Below are 19,036 nucleotides of genomic sequence, written 5' to 3'. Positions count from 1 at the left end.
TGAGTTTTTCCCCTAAAGTCCAAATAATTGTGGTCTAGGTAACCATTAGGGTAAACATTTCATATGCTCCTTCCTTTGATAAGAATAAATTCATGCAGAACTGTATATCCAAGTGTGTGTGCAAGAGATACTCACATGCATCACGAACACAAGCACATACACTCACAGGGACAGACACACTGCTGAGTTTTTGGTATTCTAGGCACTTCGTATCCACACTAAGACTGACACCTTCCCATTACACTGAATGAATTATTTCTTTGGAGGCAGGACATTTTCTTCAAAGAAGCCCTGTTTGATGACATTCCCTTCTGGGAAGTATCCGGCCACCATGAAGGAAGACCCATCACTTGCAGATGCCTTCCTCATGCCCATCTTCTTTGTATTCTTCCATTCCATTATTGTGAAGTGTCCAGTCCCAGAGGCGAAACCAGGCTGTTGGGAGTTGTAGTTCTTGATTTCACTGTACCATTTATCAGCCACCTCCTTTCCTGCTGTGTAATCCTGGGCAAGGCCTTCCCCTCTCTGGGCCTCTGTTAAATATAAGCAAATATAGTACAACACATAGACTTGAAGAGTGATCCAATGCAGAAAGCATGGACTCATGGCCAACGAGAGGCTATCAAGCATGATGAATATGAGGGGAGGAGCAATCTGGTGGTGAAGAGAGATGATTTCAGATTTAGACACATTTGTGGATGTAAATGAAGCTGTGAACAAGGCATTTGGACACCAGGGCTGAATCTTCAAAGAGATGTTTGAATTCAAGATAGGATCAAGAGATAATAGTAGTTATAACCTTGGAAATAGATGCATTCACCTGGAAAGGTCTTATTCAGTGAACAGAAACAGACGCTTGGCAAGGAACCTAGGGGAGCACCACAATTCCACATGCAGATGGAGGAAGTGTGAAAGGGAGGAAGACTGATAGGGGAGCTTAGAAAAACCACCAACCAAACAAAACAAATTTGAGTGGTATTATGGAAGCCATGGGAGAAGTTTTATTAGAAAAAAAAGTCCTTAAAGGTAGCCTCTTGGTCCAGGTTTTAACTCCTTCTATAAATGTCAGGGACTCAGGAGCTCTTCATGAAGCATCACTACTCTTCTCTGGTGTCACCCTGTCCTTAAGCTGGCACATTGTTCTGGGTTTTTGTCTGACTTACTCCCTAGTCCCCATCTTTCATTATTTTCCCTCTGTTTCATTAAGCAAAATTATTTTTTCTCCCATCCTTCATATTATGCAGATTTTAGTTACATGGTCCAGAGCCCTCACTTTTAGCTCTTGTTTCCTTCACTCTGAATTCAGTAGAGAGTCTCTAGACCACAGGATTGAAGGTGCCTGAGATGCCTTTACTCCACTGTAGTTCCTCAAGTGAGTATGAAAATTTGGTCCTGTTAGTGACATTCTTTACCTCACGACACAAGAGAACACAGACATGTACATATAGTGCATATACCTAGAAAGGACTTATTTGAGGGTCTGTATTTAGTGGACTATTCAATGGAATTCTACATGAGCTAGATAAATAAGTCAACCAGCATGGTAAACTGGACTGCTGATTATTTTGTTAGAAAAAAGGGAAAAAATGTTTTCTTAGGAAAAAAGCGAGATCCTCTCATTAGGAAACTTTCCTGATTGTATGGAAACCAATGTAGTTTTAAAATAAATTTGAAGCAGATTGTGAGGAAAGAAGGGAGGGATATTCTCTGGCAGGTTATCTGCCTGTTTTGAATAAAGACATTCTTAGGAATCTGTGAATAGAGAATCTGGAATCCTAGTGGAATGGAAGATTATTATTAGTGAAAACAAAAACCCACACCGTCTTTTCTATTCCAAATGTGCTGGGTGTTCTGCCTAACTTCATCACTGGGATTGTGACATGACAACTCTTTGTCTTATGAGTGATTTTTGAGCATCACATCTATAAGAACTCTTGTCTGACAACAGTCCGAGACACTATGTGACGACTCAGCTGCTGATTCCAGTTGAAATTTGTCATCATCCATAGAATTCCATTTGGATCTGCCTAATTAAGTGGCTGAAGGAATTCACCAGAGTACCTTGGGAAGAGGTGGCAGAAAAGAACTAAGTAACTAAAAAGCTTTACATAATCAAGATGATTCCTGCTCAAACCAAGCCTGTCATTATTTTTTTTTAATTTTTTGTTCCTGCGGATCTCTTCTTTTTTACCCCTAGCCCTTCGTGAATATTTGTGCAGAACGGCTTAATGCTAACAAAGCAAGTCTCAGGAAACGAGTATGGCATCCATAGAGAAAGAGCAGAATTAGAGGAAAACGGATAGAGGCTAACGAAATCACGCATATGGATTTTAAAACAGACAAGATCAAGTAAAATACCTTACATTTATCATTCTATGAAACCTGGAGACAATTTTTGACTCAATAGGCAGGAAATTAGACACGAGATTCAGGCATTGTTAATGTGACTTTCATACTTGAGTCCTGACTCGTTGTAATGAAAGTCACCTCTCTGCCTCTCCTGGAATTCTAGCTTTTATGACATTTTTGCCAAGCTACCCCTCTATCCTTTAGTCATTCATCCTAATAGTCCACAGCAGCACAGAGTCCACATCACAAGGTACAGCCTTTCTGCTTCTGTAAATGAGTTCAACCACTTCAAAAGCCACTCCCTTTGTTCCTTGATTTCTCTTTGAGCTCCTAGCAACCACCATTGTGCCAGAGTCTAAATTTAGATGCATTTCATGCATCTCTCTGAATCTCCAAATTATACTCCATCAGTGCACAACTGAGATTAAACCTTGGTCTCTTCGGTCCGTATAAAGCTAACTACTGCACACGTATTTCTTTTTGCATGGAAGCCTTACCAAAAGTAGGTGCACAGGAACAAAAAGGCAACGCTGAGATCTGTTACAAATGGTGGAGCTACCAGGTCAGTCATTTGTTACTTTCTGAACGTCCCTCTTTCTTCTCCTCTGTCATTATGAATTCCTCACAGTAAATTCCACACTTCATTTCTCAGCGCCTCTCGTGCAAATAATAATTTCTAATTAGGTTGGCTCATGCAACCTGGTAATTTAAGTCAGGTAAACTCTCTTTAGGAAGTTAAGAAGGAGGCAATGGGTCTACACAGGGTGGTTGAAGAAGCACTCCTCAGCATTTAAATCTATAAAAGGATTATGCCAGCATATGATAGGCTTTACCTCCCTTATCGGAATTTTCAGTCCCATTAGAAGAGAGAGACAGGGATGCAATGTGACGCGGAGTTAAAACCTGAGGGAATTGGTATGTTACAAACCAATCAAGGCATAAAATGCAGATGATGTAAAGGATGTGTTTCCAAACACTGGCTGGAATTCTGAGGAAGACTACACCAGTGGTGCGCATTGTTATGCTAACTCCCCTTTTAAGAGTTATATACTAAAAAGGATTCTGCAAAGCCATTACCTTCATGTTTTTACATCCCGATCAACTTTTAGAATCTAAAATCTCTGTCAGGAATTTCTCCTGTTTTTAAAGATATTCAAGGAACAAACTGTTAGGCCTTTAGTAGGAATTAGTCCCAGCCTTTCCACATTTAGAGAAATAGAAAACTCAGAGGTCATTTCTTCGATCATCTAATTTGACAAAGACATGAAGCAAAGGTTAAGAATAAATTTTCTGGAAACCTGACAGGAGAGCCCTTAAAAATCAGCAACTACAACAGTAAAACACCTCCTTACCCAGTAGCAAGTACACATTTTGTTCTTGTTAGTTGCTCTGCAAATTCAAAATGTGTAGCACATAGTAAAACCCCAGTAAACGTGCTCATAAAATAAATAAATAAATAAATAAGAATTAAATGCATATTGGTCACTAAGGCAGCCAGAGGTACATTACAAATGCACACAACCCGTGCTTCACTACCCATCTCTTAGCTGACTCAACTGATTTTTTTCTTTCAGGTTGGCATCTGACCCAGTGATTGCTCCTACCTTCAATGTCATCACTTTCATAAGATGTACGTTCGCAATGTAATGGCCAAAATGATTGTTTTCATAATTTTCATATTCAAAAACTAGTAACCCTGGACTCTGAGCATTCTTGGGTTTAACATTTATAGTTTTGGCTACTGGAAAGTGTTTCCTAAGCTCATGACTTGGAAATGGTCATTATTTCTGGAGCATTGGTTTAACCCTGAGCTTTACGATCCTGGCAGGCAGAAACTGGTGAGGTACTAAGTGTAGCTGGCGCCGTCTGACATCTTCATCTCAACAGATCTTTGCTTATCATGGTGGGATCCTAAGTCTTTATATTTGCAAGAACTCTCTGAAATTGTGATCTTTGAAACTGAGGGTTGGGTGAGGGCTTTTGTCCAAGGGATCTCCGATGAACAAATGAAGGAGAAAAATCAATTCTGTAAGGGAAGCCTAGGGAAAGCTTTATAGTGGGGAAGATTGTTCATTTGCGTGTCCAAAGATCAGTAGATCGTATCCAGGGGTACTTGATGAGGGAGAGATACTTAAGGGTCTGTGAAACTAGTATATGCAGACATGGAGGCACAAAACATCCCCATGGATGACATAGAAGTAGCTCACTATGGCTGAAGCATAGGACATATGTAGGACATGTTCCTGGAGGATGTGCTTCATTTGGTAGGTCGTGAGGGGCTCATTTGTTGAGCTTCAGGTTCAGAAATAACAGGATTGGATGAGCTTTTAATGTGTGTCATGTGATCAAAAACTGCATACATATAAGAATGCTTTTTATATTCTGTTTTTAAAGGAATTTTTCCATTTTGGGTCTCTCTGGAAGTTGACCCTAAAGAAAGCTTTGAGTAAAACAATTTTTTTCTTAAAAAAATGTTTACACATTTATCTTTTTTAGGTAATCCCTATAGTATTGTGACAGTAATACAGATGAATTTATCAGGCTAGTTGTCTTTTTGCATGCCTGTAGGCTAATCCCACTGGGATCCCTGAGAGCCAGTGTCAAGTATACATTTAGGAGTTTCCCATCCTCCCCAACCCATCTGCTCTGGCTTCCTGAGCAGTTGACAAAGCAGGTATTCTTGGTAAAAAACAAAACAAAACAAAAAAAAAAACCTCCAATGCAACTCAATGTGGGTTTAGGTGGATGTCCCTCAGGTGACAAGGGCAAAAGTGTGTATGCCAGGGCACCAATGTCATCTACTATCAGAAGGATTCCAGGGATACATTGACAGTGAGAAAATACTGCTTATATTTGTACAAATCCATCACCACAACTAGAAAACTATTTTAAGATATATAGGAGAGGGGCATCAGGTTCAAATATATCATGTTTCTCTACATACTCCTCTGCATTGTTGAACTCATAGAGTTTTTTTTTAACTTATTTCAATTTTATTTGATTCTCCTATAACCTCTGGACATAGGTAAAGATGATGAAATTATTCTCGTGTTAGAGATGAAGAAATGGAGTTCAGAGGAATTAAAGATTTTGTGATTTAGCTATAGTAGAAGCCAAGTATTCTTCCTGCTGTTTTTTATTCTCCATTTAACTACCATAAAAGGAACATTTAGTTTGTCCATATCTATCTCAATGATGATTCATTTAAAAATTAAAATCATTTTTATTGGAATGCTGAAACAATTTGTTAGAAGGCGGTGGAGGGTTAGTAAAGTATCCTTCAGAGAAGGCACTCTAAGAGGGAAAATGAAGCAAGCTAGTGCATACTGCTTACAGAGTTTAATTCAGGCTAACTTACTGACGGAGAGATCAGGTGGACAAGTGATCTGGGGGCTATGCAGCTATTCTCCACCCCTATTCTCTGCCAAGTCCAGACCTTAATCCTCAATTCTTACAGAGCAACGGCATGGCGAGGTCACAGGGTGGGTTATCTAAAGTGGCACCATCTGTATACCAGAAGATCTCTACTAGTCTTCTACAGTGGGGCCTGTGTGTGCCACTTTAGGGAACAGTGGAAGAAGCCTTACCTCATTGCGGTCAGGGCTTACATTAAACCTCCATGGGGCCTGGAATACGTAGCCTCAAAGGAGGTCGTTGAGCAGGCATGAACAAGATGAAGGGTCAAAGATAGGATCAACCTTGTCAGCACTCTTACACAATTCATATATTTGCCATTTATTTTTCTATTACATAAGAAGATACAGTGTCTCCTTTTCTGACCAGGGCTGTAAAAAGTTATGGGCCATACATAAGGAACAGAGAGAATATGTGAAGGTGGGAGTTGGGAAGGTTGAATGGTAATTGGCAGGTCACCAACTTGAGAGAGGAGTCATGTTTCAGGACAGAAAGGTATTACAAAACCAAAGTTGAGTTTCAATTTTTACTCTGTGTGCTGAAGGGTTACTAAGTAGATCAGGGTAGATTATAACCAGACACTCAGAAATATTAAAAAGATCAGTTTAAATAATCAATGGGTCAGAAACTCGGCAGGCAAACTGAAACAAGAAGATGAATTACAAAGATTAGATGAGGCGATCAAAGATTTGGAGCGTGAAAAATGAGTCTAAATATACCAAAAATGTATGACAAACTCGGAGGTCAGCCATTTAGATAATTGGTCTGGGAAGCAGGAAATGGGAAGACGTGGTAGGAAGGACAGAACTTGGACAGTTCATTGGCTGTAAAACAATAGAATTTAAGTTCCTAATGTTTCATGACCTTTGGGAAACTCTTAAAAAATGTTCCTGCTTCAGAGGAACCAATTCCATGAATTAGCATTTGGGAAGAAACTGTTCCATTAATGGTCTAAAACATTCTGTATATTTTTTCACTGAAAGTAGGTCATACACAGGCGTGCTTTATTTTACTGTGCTTCCTTCTATTGTAATTTACAGAGACTGTATTTTTTTTTAAATATTTTTTTAATGTTTATTTATTTTTGAGAGAGACAGAGACAGAATGTGAGTGGGTTAGGGGCAGAGAGAAAAGGAGACACAGAATCAGAAGCAGGGTCCAGGCTCTGAGATGTCGGCACAGAGCCTGATGCAGGGCTTGAACTCATGAGGCGTGAGATCATGACTTGAGCCAACAGACTGAGACAACCAGGTGCCCCGAGACTATACTTTTTACACATGGGAAGTTTGTGGCAACCGTGCACTCAGCAAATCTATTGGTGCCATTTTCCCAAAATTTGCTGATCTGTGTCTCTGTGTCATATTTTGGTAATTCTTGTGATATTTCCAGATTTTTCATTATTACTATATTTGTTGTGGTGATCTGTAATCAGTGATCTTTGATGTTAGCTTTGAAATTGTTTTGGCGTGCCACAAACTATGCCCATATGGCAAACTTAATCAATAAATGTTTATAACAAATGTTGTTCCACCAACTGACAATTCCCTCATCACTCTCCTTGTTCTTGGGCCTCCCTATGCCTGAGAAACAACAATATTGAAACTAGGTCAATTAATAACCCTACAATGACCTCAAGAGTCACATGTTTCTCACTTTCAATCAAAAGATAAAAATGATTAAACTTAATGAGTAAGGCATGTTAGAAGCAGAGCCAGACTGGGACGCCTGGGTGGTTAAGCGTCGGTTAAGCGTCCGACTTCGGCTCAGGTCATGATCTCACAGTTCGTGGGTTCGAGCCCTGTGTCGGGCTCTGTGCTGACAGCTGAGAGCCTGGAGCCTGTTTCAGATTCTGTCTCCCTCTTTCTCTCTGCCCCTCCCCTGTTCACGGTCTGTCTCTGTCTCAAGAATAAATAAACATTAAAAAAAAAAAAAAAAAAAAGAAGCAGAGCCAGACTAAAAGCTAAGACTCTTGTGCCAAACAATGAATCAAGATGTGGATGCAAAGGAAATTAAAAGTTCTATTCTGTGAACACACAAATGATAAGAAGGCAAGGCAGCCTATATCTCATATAGCAATAAGCTAATATGAGAAAGTTTTAGTGGTCTGGATAGAAGATCCCACCAGCTACAACATTCCCTTGAGCTGAAGCCTAATCTGCAGTAAGGCCTTACCTCTCTTCAATTCTATGAAGGTTGAGAGAGGTGGGGAAACTGCAGAAGAAAAGTTTGCAGTTAGCAGAGGTTGGTTCATGAGATTTAAAGAAAGAAGCCATCTTTGTAACATAAAAATGCAAGTGCTGCTGTCAAAGGTGTGTAAGTTATCCAGAAGATGTAGCTCAGGTAATTAATGAAGATGGCTACACTCAACAATAGATTTTCAATGTAGTTGGAACAGCCTTCTATTGGAATAAGGTGCTATTAAGCACTTCATAGATAGAGAAAAGAAATCAATGCATGGCTTCAAATCTTCAAAGGACAGGCGGACTCTCTTGTTATGGGCTAATGCAGCTGATGACTTTCATTTGAACCCAATACTCATTACCTATTCCAAAAATCTGAGGGCCCTTAAGAATTATGCTAAATCTATTTTGTTTGTACTCTATAAATGGAACAAGAAAGCCTGGATGACAGCACATCTATTTATAACACAGTTTGCTGAGTGTTTTAAGCCCACTTTTGAGATCTACTACTCAGAAAAAAGATTCCTTTCAAAATATAACTGCTCATTGACAATGCCCCTGGTCACTCAAGAGCTCTGATGGAGACTTACAATGAGATTGTTTTCATGCCTGCTAAGAAAATCCATTCTGCGGCCCAAGGATCAAGGAGTCCTTTAGACTTTCAACTCTTATTATTTAAGAGACGCATTTCATAAGGCTATAGCTACCATAAATAGTGATTGCTCTGATGGTTCTGGGCAAAGCAAATTAAATGCTTTCCAGAAAGGCTTACCATTTTACATACCATTAACAACATCTGTGATTCGTGGGAAGAGGTCAAAATAACACTAACAGGAGTTTAGGAGAAGTCGACACTCACGTGAGTCAACACTCACGGATGACTATGAGGGGTTCAAGACTTCACAGGAGGAGATCACTTCAGAGGTGGTGGAAACAGTGGGAGAACTAGAGTTAAAAGTGGAATCTGAGATAGGACTGAACTGCTGTGATCGCAGGATAAAACTTGAGTGGAAGAAGAGTTGCTTGTTATAGATAAGCAAAGAAAGTGGTTTCTTGTGATGGAATCTACTCCTGGTGAGATGCCGTGAAGACTGTGGAAATGCCAGTGAAGGATTTAGAATATGACATAAATTCAGTTGATAAAGCAGTGGCAGCATTTGAGAAGATTCACTCTAATTTTGAAAGTTCTACTGTGGGTAAAATGCTATCACACAGCATCCCATGTTACAGAGAAATCCTTGGTGAAAGAAGGAAATCAATTAATGCAGCAAACTCATTGCCATTTCATTTTGAGAAATTGCCACAGTCTCCCCAACCTTCAGCAACCACCACCCTGATCAGTCAGCAGCCATCAGCATCAAGGCAAGACCCTCTACCAGCAAAGAGATTATAACTCAGTGAAAGTTCAGATGATGGTTAGCCTGTTTGAGCAATAAAGTATTTTTTAATTAAGGTATGCCCATTGTTTTCTTAGACACAATGCTATTGCAGACTTAATAGATGACAGTATAGAGTAGATGTAACTTTTATATGCACTGGGAAACCAATAAGTTTTTTTGACTTGCTTTATTGCAAAATCCACTTCCTTATAGGAGTCTGGAACCAAGACTGCAATATCTCTAAGGTGTGCCTATATAGAGAAATAGGCTTAAAATAATCATTGGTAGCTGTAAACACGCAATGCACTTTTAATGAGGAGAGAAGATACTGGCAGTGTTTTTCAGAGCTATTATGAGCAAAACCACTCCGGGAAGACCTGAGCTCCAAGTGGCTTTTATCAATAGCATCTCCAGACAGTTGCAAGTCTTGCGAGGCAGGTGTTACTAACTCGTTCTGTCCATTCTGAATACTGTAGGAGTATTGTCTGCAACATGCTTCTGAGTCACTTCAGCTCAGATAGACCTACTGTTTTAACAGTGGAAGAGAGGGATCTTTAACTCAGAACTTAAAATGAGAACAAAAGATTTACTTAAAACCTGTTTAACCTACCTGAAAAATGAATTACTCATAATTCCTGTAACAGTTAGGTTACACATGCATAAACAATAATAAATTATAAAGGACACACAGTTTGATTCTGATGATAGTCTGCAAACCTGCCTACATCTGAGAATTGGTGAAAGCCTTAGGCAGCTTGTGGTAAATGTTCCTGTCTCTTTCTTGGTCTAGTTTGACTGTCAACACTAGCTTTCTTTGGACTGGCTCTTGGTTATTCACTCATTTTTTTTTTTTTTTTTTTTTTTTTTTTTTTTTTTTTTTTGACAGAGAGAGAGAGAAGGAGCATGAGCTGGGGAGAGGTAGAGAATCTGAAGCAAGCTCCAGGCTCGGAGCTATCAGCTGAGGGCCCTGATGCAGAACTCGAACTCACCAACTGTGAGATCATGACCTGAGCCAAAGTCGGACGTTTAACCAACTGAGCCACTCAGGCGCGCCCCCCCCAATCACTAATCCTTTCTCTGTATCCCATAAACTCTGTGCCATCTGTGTTAGAATACTCATGTCATTTTGAATTTTGAGTTTTCAAACAAATTGCGGAGAGCTCTTGGTGACTATACGTAAATTGCTCAAAGATCAATATTAGGTATGTTTTCAGCCTCTATGTCTGGCCTGCCTTTTCTCTCTTGCTTCATTCAGTTAGCTTGGTTTCACTGTTCCCTTCGCTTCTTCCTTTGTTCCTTCCTGCTGACCCTGGGGGTGGGGGTGGGGGCTGAGAGACCAGAAGGTGCACAGAAGGAAAGTTACTACCTGCTGTATTTTTAAGTTACTGGATTCTTTGTTTCTGATAAACTTTCAGGATGATTTACCTCCTACAAAAATGCATTCAGTATATACGTATAAAACACGTGTTCTTCAATGTATGTTGCAAAAAGTGTGTGTGTGTCTCAGAGTTGCATAGGAGTTGGAAAAGGAGAAAAAGGCCTTAAGTTTTAGCACACAACTAGCACTTTCTGATTAGATACGATCTGATAATTTCCTCCCTTGCTCATAAAGCATTGTAATCTAAGGGATCATATAGAAATTTCCATCCAATTAGCTCATGACTCTATTGTTTGGCCCAATTTGTGTAGGTCTCTGAACATAAGTTGGAAGACATGGAACTACACACTCTGTTGATTGCCAGATTCCTCCTGGTTAAAAAGATGTCTCACATAGAAAGAAAACAAACAAACAAAAAACAACAACCAAAAAACCCCCCTCCTTACTAGGCAAAAGTCGAAACTGAGTTTAGTTCCAAATCAGCAAAGCAGTTCTTCTTTAGTTAGACAAGTTGTTGTTTGAAAAGACAAACCTAAATGTACAGCTAAATGAAAGATTTTGTATTCATCAGGTGGCAAATTTCAGGTTTAGGGCTTAATGGTGTTAAACTACTGAAACTGACATAGGGTCACTGGACAGGAAAAATGCTTTTAGAAGCTGTAGTCCTTGATTAAGAGGTGACAATGTAGTACTTCCATCACACTGGAAATTTTTATGCTGTTTTTCAGCATAAAGTATTTAACATATTTGTTAACTCTAAAATAAACATGAATTGTTATACTGACTTTAAATTCGATTTCAAGTTACATGCTAAAGAGTAGGTGGCTCCGGATTTCTCTCCAGAGCCCTGGGAATATACCTCAGGAAGCTGAGTTCACTTTCTTAGTGATCTCTCTTTCGAAGATTATTTAGCCCCAGTCCACATCTCCTCTTTCCTTTCCCCAGGCCAAACTCGGTATAATGTCTTCTCCTAGGTTCCCTGTCATGGACATGACACAAAAATAAATGACCTGTTCTTCCCTCCTTCACTTCTATTTCCTTGCCTAGATTTGTTGATCTTTGCTCCATTAGCTCACTCTCCTGTGGAGAGCGGTGGCAGAGTTAAAAGTAGTGAAAGGCGGGAATTTGGCTACAGAAGCCTCTCTTTCTTGTGTCTGGAAGTGCATTGGAGACCGACGGTCTAAGTCAAAGCTCTGTAATGATTTGATGTTGAATAACAAATTGGAAAGTGGTCAAAGGACAAAAAAAAATCTAGAGTAAATAGATATGAGTTTATTTTGAAGATATCAAACCATGAATGCATACTAGAACCAAAGTTAAAAGGTTAAGCTGTGATATGAATAAGAAGGTCATTCGAGGAAACTTGATCTTCCTTTCAAATGCAGCTAAAGGAACAACTGACAATAAAAGAAAATGTGGTAAAGAGGCAGCTGAGAGACACAGCTGAACCGGTCTCTCAAAAAGCCTTCAAGTAGCTCTGATGCCTTCCCGATGTCTCGAAAATACATCTGAAAGGAAAAATTTTGCATCCTAGTATCTTGACATAAATATCTTTAAATAATTTTAAGATTTCATATTAAATGGTTCATCATTTAATACTTAAAGATAACAGAATGGTAATGAGATTGAAAGGGTTATAAACACATACTGTATTTTATTAAATGGTGTATAGACCATTTAATGTGCTATTGAATTCCCTTTGCTAGTATTCACTTTTGCTGGTATTTTGGTGCCGTGCTTGCCTGGGGGAGGGGCAAGGCATTTGAAGTGAAACTGATCCTCTCATTCTTCCAATGTGTCCTCTTTTGTTCCTCCAGATCCTTTTTTTCTGCCCTTCTCTACCCTGCTATCCACAGAGGTGGACCTATTTGGACTCATCAGATGTCTTCAATAGCCTCTGTCTTGTGGCCAGATTCTTGAATGTAGAGCACAGGGAGGAGTCTCCTGGGAGAGAGAAAACAGAAGCCAGGGCCCTTAATTCCCTTCCCCATTCTTTCCCTCTGAGGAGTCACCACTGGCCAGCTGTTTCCTATAACAAAAGATCTCCACTCCTGCCAGCCTGCCTCTATAGGTCCCTTTTTACATACTGTTCTGATCATACTCTTCCTCCCTTTACTCATTAAGAGTAGTAACAGAAAGAACCTTTATACCAGTTCCCAGGTAAGGCATTATCCCTTAGAATTTCCCTATACCTGCCCACATGTTTTTAAATGTAGTTTTATTGAGATATAATCGATATACAAAGAAGTGCACATATTTAATGTATACAATTTGATGAGTTTGGACGTGTGAATACAGCCATGATACCATCACCACAATCAAGGTAATAGGCATAACCACCTTTCAGAATTTCCCTTTTATTTTGTAAGTACACTTAACATGAAATCTACCTTAGCAAATTTTGAAGTGCACAAAACCATATTGTTAACTCCAAGTACTCTGTTGTGCAGCAGACCTCTAGAACTTATTAATCAGTATAACTGAGACTTTATGTACATTGAATAATTACTCATTTTCCCCATCTCCCAGCCCCTGGAAACCACTATTGTATTCTTTGCTTCTATGAGTTCCATTGTTTTAGATACCTCCTATTTATCTTTCTGTGACTGGTTTATTCATTTAGCAAAACCTGTGTTTTTATACACTAACAATAAAACATCAGAAAGGAATTATTTATAATAGCCAAGGTACGGAAACAACCCGTGCCCAGTGACAGATGAATGGATTAAAAAAATGTGATAAATGAACCTGGCTAAATGAAAACAGCCACACTTTAAAAGTATTTTGTTATACTCTTCTTAAAATATCCAACTTAAACCTGCCATCTCTTTCCTGCCAGAACCCTGAGAGATACAGCAGATATCAGGCAGGCAAAGTGAGTAGAAGCACTCCCAATATTTTAACTTATTAGCTATGTAAATTAGGCAAATGGCATAGCTTCTTTGAGGCTCACTTTTTAAATGTGTTAATGAAGATAAGCATTCGTATTTTTACTAGGCAGAATAAATGACCCTTAAAGATATTTACTTCCTGGAGCGCCTGGATGGCTCAGTTGGTTAAACCTCTGAAATCAGCTCAGGTCATGATGTCACAGCTCCTGAGTTCCAGCCCCACATCGGGCTCTGTGCTGACAGCTCAGAGCCTGGAGCCTGCTTCAGATTCTGTGTCTCCTCTCTCTGCCCCTCCCCTGCTTGTGTTCTCTACGTCTCTCTCTCTCTCTCTCTCTCTCTCTCTCTCTCTCTCTCTCTCTCTCTCTCTCTCTCTCTCCCCCCCCCAAAAAAATAAACATTTTAAAAACAGAAATTTACCTCCTAATCCCCCCAAACCTTTGAATTGTTATGTTCTATGGTAAGAGTGAATTAAAGTTTCAGTTGGGATTAAAGATGCAATCAACTGTACTTAAGGAGATTAACCTGGATGATCCAGGTGAACCCAATGTAAGTACAAGCATACTTAAATGTGGGTTAGTATCGATGTGACCAGGTGTGAGAAGGACTTGAGTTTCCGTTTTTAGCTTTGAGGTCGGAGGAAGGAGCCACAAGCCAAAAAATGTGAACAGCAAGGGAACAGATTCTCCTCAGAACTTCCAAAAGGAGCACAGCCCTGCCGATACGTGATTTTTAGCCCCATGAGACCCATTCTGGACTTGTGACCTCCAGAAATGTAAGCTAATGAATTTTTGTTGTTTTAAGCTGTAATGTTGTTTTAAGTTTTTGTAATTTGTGGTAGTTTGTTGTGGTGGCAATAGAAAAGTACTATTGTGTGGGTTTGTCTTGAGAATTGGATAAAATAATGTAAAACCTAATGTTTCAAAGCTGAATGCTGGAGTTAGATATCTCTGTTTTGAGCTTCTCCCAAAATAGGAGCACCCAACATCAGCAACCCATTGCTCAAAAGGCTCAAGACAAGAGTTTTGATTGGAAAGAAATCCGAGATTTATGCAAGAAGCCACCACCTGGGGATAAGGCAGATTCTTGTCCAAAAGCCCCCTCTGAGGCTTCTGCCTGGTTCAGAGGGTTTTAAGAGAGTTTAGGGTAGTTAATCAGTGAGGAGTGTGCAGTGGTCTGTAACATTTTTTCATCACATGTAGACTGTACGGTGCCAGCTAAAGACATTATCTCCACACTTGGGGTTGCATGAGGGGGTCCATGTTTTGTTTCGTGATGTGCAGGAACACTCTGTTCTATCTGCAAAGGAGGGCAAGGTCCTCAGATACACAGAAGAGGTTAGTAAAATCACTTGCGTGACCTAAAAGAAAAGAAGAAATCTTTTGCTCAAGAAATTGCTAGGCTAATCAAAAAACTGAGGCAGCCACAAACAGACTTGTTGGCCTCTGTGGCCTGGGAGAGGTTTGGTTCCTCAATCCTCGAGGTGAGTGTTCTCTCTGCTACGGACCAAGGCACTTAGGTCAGCAAGATAGGAGGGTGTTAACTTGAAGCAAGTTAACCTTTCAGGCCAGTTGGACTTCTGTTACAGTAACTGTTACTTTGGTTCAATTATTTAACATATCTTAGTGTCTTCATCTACATGTAGGGAGATAATAACTGGAAATACAAAATTTTTGCCAGTTTATTCTTCACACTTCTTTATACTTGGTAACCCCCCTAGATGGCCAGAATTATGTACATTTTCTCTAGAACTTATGATGTAATCCATAAGGAAAGAATCTTGATAATCAGAAGGGGAGAATTAAGGGAAGCCGGGAAGAGAATTTATGCCAGAGGGGTAATGTTGAAAAGTGAATAACGTTAGAGTCCGACAATATTGCCTCCACTCCTGAAGAGTTTAGAAATGGTCCACTGTCATATGTTGGGGTTTTGGGTGGGTGGGAAGGGGTAAGCAGAGATGCAGGAGTAGCAAAGGCTCCTGTTACCCATACTGGCCAGCTACATAGAGCTGGGGGAACACTACCAGCTGTAGCAGGCCTTCCTTCAGCATTCTGTGTAGACCGTGATTCAACAATGCAGAAGAAATGAGCTGTCTGCTGCTTTGGATTCTGTGGGATAAAAACCTCCCATTACAAATGACTGCACATGATGATCTAGGGGAATGACCAACTTATTGACTATAGTCTGTACAGAAACTTACGTAGATGGTGTGGACAATGCTTCCTCACTGCCAATCTCACTGACTCAAGATAAGCCCCTCATTACCCAAACAGAGTAAGGTGTCTCTGACCTCTGAAGAAATGGGTTTTGAAGCTAATAGAAAACCCCCAGCTCCTGCCTTACTATTGAAAAATTAAATAGCACGAGCCTATACTCGATAACCCCCTCACCATGTGAATGGAGAGTTAATTCAAATTTCAGAGGATTGAAGGAAGTAATGCTAAGACCCTGATAACAACAAACAATATAATTTTCCATTAACACTATAGTTTCATGGCATTAATAAGACTTAAATGTATTCTTACTTTTTTTTTCTTATAATAAAAACACAAAATACAGAATACAATGGGTTCCAAAGAATGTACTCGTTCCCAGCCATGTGGTTTCCCCTCCAGGAAGCAACCACTTTCATAGATTCGTGGATTCTATCAAACTATTACATATACTTATAAATATTTACTATCGTTTCCTCAAAAATGACCGCATGTCAAGCAGTTTTTGCCCTTGGCTTTTCCACGTAACTATATATGCCAGAGTATTTTCCACATCAGTAAAATTTGGTACTACTGAACCAAAATTATGAAAGTGATTTGTAGACTATAAAGTGTTTACAGTGTGTATTAGTTTTCATAAAGTCAGTATTTACTTGGAAACTAAACCAGTTCTGAAAAGGATTTTTATTTCTAGCAGAACTGATTGCTACCCCAGATTAACACTTTGTTTCAACTTTAGGCTGATGAAGATGTGCTCCAAAGCATAGTTTGTGTAGTTTGACAGAAAAAAGGTTGTGTGGTTTTGAACAGTTCTCTCTATACTGGTGCTTTTTAATTCAGAAATATCCCCTTCATTGTAGAGTTGGCAACAGGTGAAAGTAGACAAAACCTGTTGTGTGTGTATCCTTGTGGTAACCGGCCCTCTTTAAAGTATGTACAGAAGACCATGTCCCTTCAAACACATTCTTTTTTTAACATTTGTTTGTTTATTGTGAGAGAGAGAGAGAGTGAGAGAGCACTCACACAAGCAGGAAAGGGACGGGGCAGGGCGGGGTGGGGGGGGGGGCACCGGTGGTTGTGGGCAGAGGATCTGAAGCACGCTCTGAGCTGTCAGCACAGAACGTGATGCGGGGCTCAAACTCACAAACCATACGATCATGACTTGAGCCAAAGTCAGACACTTAACTGCCTGAGCCACCCAGGCACTCCTCAAATGGACTCTTTAATTGCCAAGCAATGAATATAGACTAGAGGACCTATTTTCATCTGTGGCCAGAGATGGATGTGCAGTCAGCGTTTGGGTTTATAAATGCAGCCTTCCACAGTAAGCAGGGTGAGCAGACATGTGGGAGGTCTAACCAGCTGCTGCAAACATGGGCCCTTAGGGCCTGATTACAGAGGCTGGATGGACTGGCCTACTGCATGCGGGTCCAACTCCTGCTTGGCTCCCTGTGCTGAAGTCACTATCTTTTAGGCTGGAATCCAAGTTTGACATCATTTATCTACATGAACAGGTGCTCCCATAAAATGAACCACATAAAAAGCAAATGCTATGGCAGAGCTCAATGATTTCCCACTTGATGTTTTTCTAGAGGGTATGTTTGGAGGCAGACAGGGTTTCTCTACAGTCTCAAGAAGCTGAACCGAGAAAATATAGAGATCAACATTTTCCAGTGAAAAATAACTGAAAGTTCTAGAAGGCTCTATTTTAAATAAGTTCTTTAAAAACCTACCAATTCCTCAAATTCCTTTAATATGATTTCTCCTAGATTTCATGGTGTCAGAATTTGTATTAGCATATGGCTTATATTTGGTACAATGTTAGAACAAAAGAACAATTGGTGGAATGTATTTTAAAAAGCAAATGGGAAGCAACCTATTTAATTCCACTCAAATGTTTTTGGAGCTCTCGTCATTGCCAAAGTACTGAGGTCACTACTGCAGATAAAATATCTCTGGAAAAAGTTCAGGAAACTGAACTGTGTCTTTGAAAAGAGATAAAATTATAGAATTTACCTAATAGTATAAAATGATAGTAATTTATAGGTCTGACCATCAGGACATCAGGTCTTCAACTTACACTTGTTTTAAAATGTCCTTCGGGGAGCGCCTGGATGGCTTAGTCGGTTAAGCGTCCGATTTTGGCTCAGGTCATGATCTCACCATTCGTAAGTTTGAGCCTTGCATCAGGCCCTGTGCTGACAGTTCAGAGCCTGGAGCCTGCTTCAGATTCTTTGTCTCTCTTTGTGTGTGTGCCTCCCCTGTTTACGTGCTCTGTCTCTCTCTCTCTCAAAAATAAACATTAAAAATAAATAAATAAAATGTCTCTCTGGATTGAAATTTTAGAAGGGAGAGATCACTTTAAAGTGAGATTGCTTTAAACCTCTGTTAGAAATACCTGCTGAATTTCTGAGGACTGAATAATATGAGGACCTATCCAATCTGAATAAACATCAATTTTCTAAGGCATATTCTGTTCATCTTATTACATCAACTCAAAAGGCTAGATCCCCTCAAACTCTAAGAGGACAATGCAAGATTTGAGGGGTAGGGGACTCTTAGAATATCAGTATGATATTTTTATATCCTTTCTTCATTATATGTTATCACAAAATTAAAATATTACTGCTTAGCAGGGGAAAAACAAAAAAGAATTGACCAATCTCTTAGAAAGATATCCCAGAATTTTCTTATTTTGAAAAGTGTAGTTTTTAGATTAAAGAAAAACTATAAGATGAAACATAAAAAAATATCTCCACAACATTCACACAAATTGTCACTGTGCAAGTGAACTGTAGGCTATAAATGTCGGCTTTATTTTGAATTTTGTATTTGAGTTTTGATGTTTTGAGAAGTCTATTCTTAGCTATATGAAACATCATGTGGTTGGATTCTACTTTTTATCTGCTAATTAGAGTAAAAGAATCTGATTTTTTTCAAAAGAGATTTTATATAAATTGAACATCTAGAGTCAACCACCTCCCTCTCAGAATTGTTCAATAGATATTAGGATCACAAGTTTAAAAATTGCAAATCTTACCTTGCTCCAATATTTTTATCTTAAGATAGAGATACACATCCCCTTACAATTCATCTTTTCTCTTGAAGGAGTGTTAGCTAAATCTCTATGACCATTTATCCCTACTTAAGAAAAAGACAAATAAAGTTGTCCTATACTGCACAGTTAAAGTTAGTTTACAGTAGAAATAGTTCTGATGAAACACAAAACAATTAT

The 19,036-nt window shown here is 39.4% G+C and overlaps 1 protein-coding gene across 1 annotated transcript in view; it reads right to left on the bottom strand.

Moving 5' to 3' along the window:
* Positions 1 to 252: 252 nt before the first annotated feature.
* The window catches only part of LOC125910311 (Golgi-associated plant pathogenesis-related protein 1-like), a 184,973-nt gene continuing 166,189 nt past the window's right edge, over positions 253 to 19,036 (bottom strand). The window contains exon 2 of the mRNA XM_049614095.1: positions 253 to 533. Coding sequence (XP_049470052.1) covers positions 253 to 533 — 281 coding nt within the window. The remainder of the gene's footprint in view (positions 534 to 19,036) is intronic.

This window comes from Panthera uncia (genome assembly GCF_023721935.1).
Source record: "Panthera uncia isolate 11264 chromosome B3 unlocalized genomic scaffold, Puncia_PCG_1.0 HiC_scaffold_1, whole genome shotgun sequence".
Taxonomy (NCBI): domain Eukaryota; kingdom Metazoa; phylum Chordata; class Mammalia; order Carnivora; family Felidae; genus Panthera; species Panthera uncia.
Note: the sequence above shows the minus strand (reverse complement) of the source record. Positions and strands in the feature narration are given on the sequence as shown.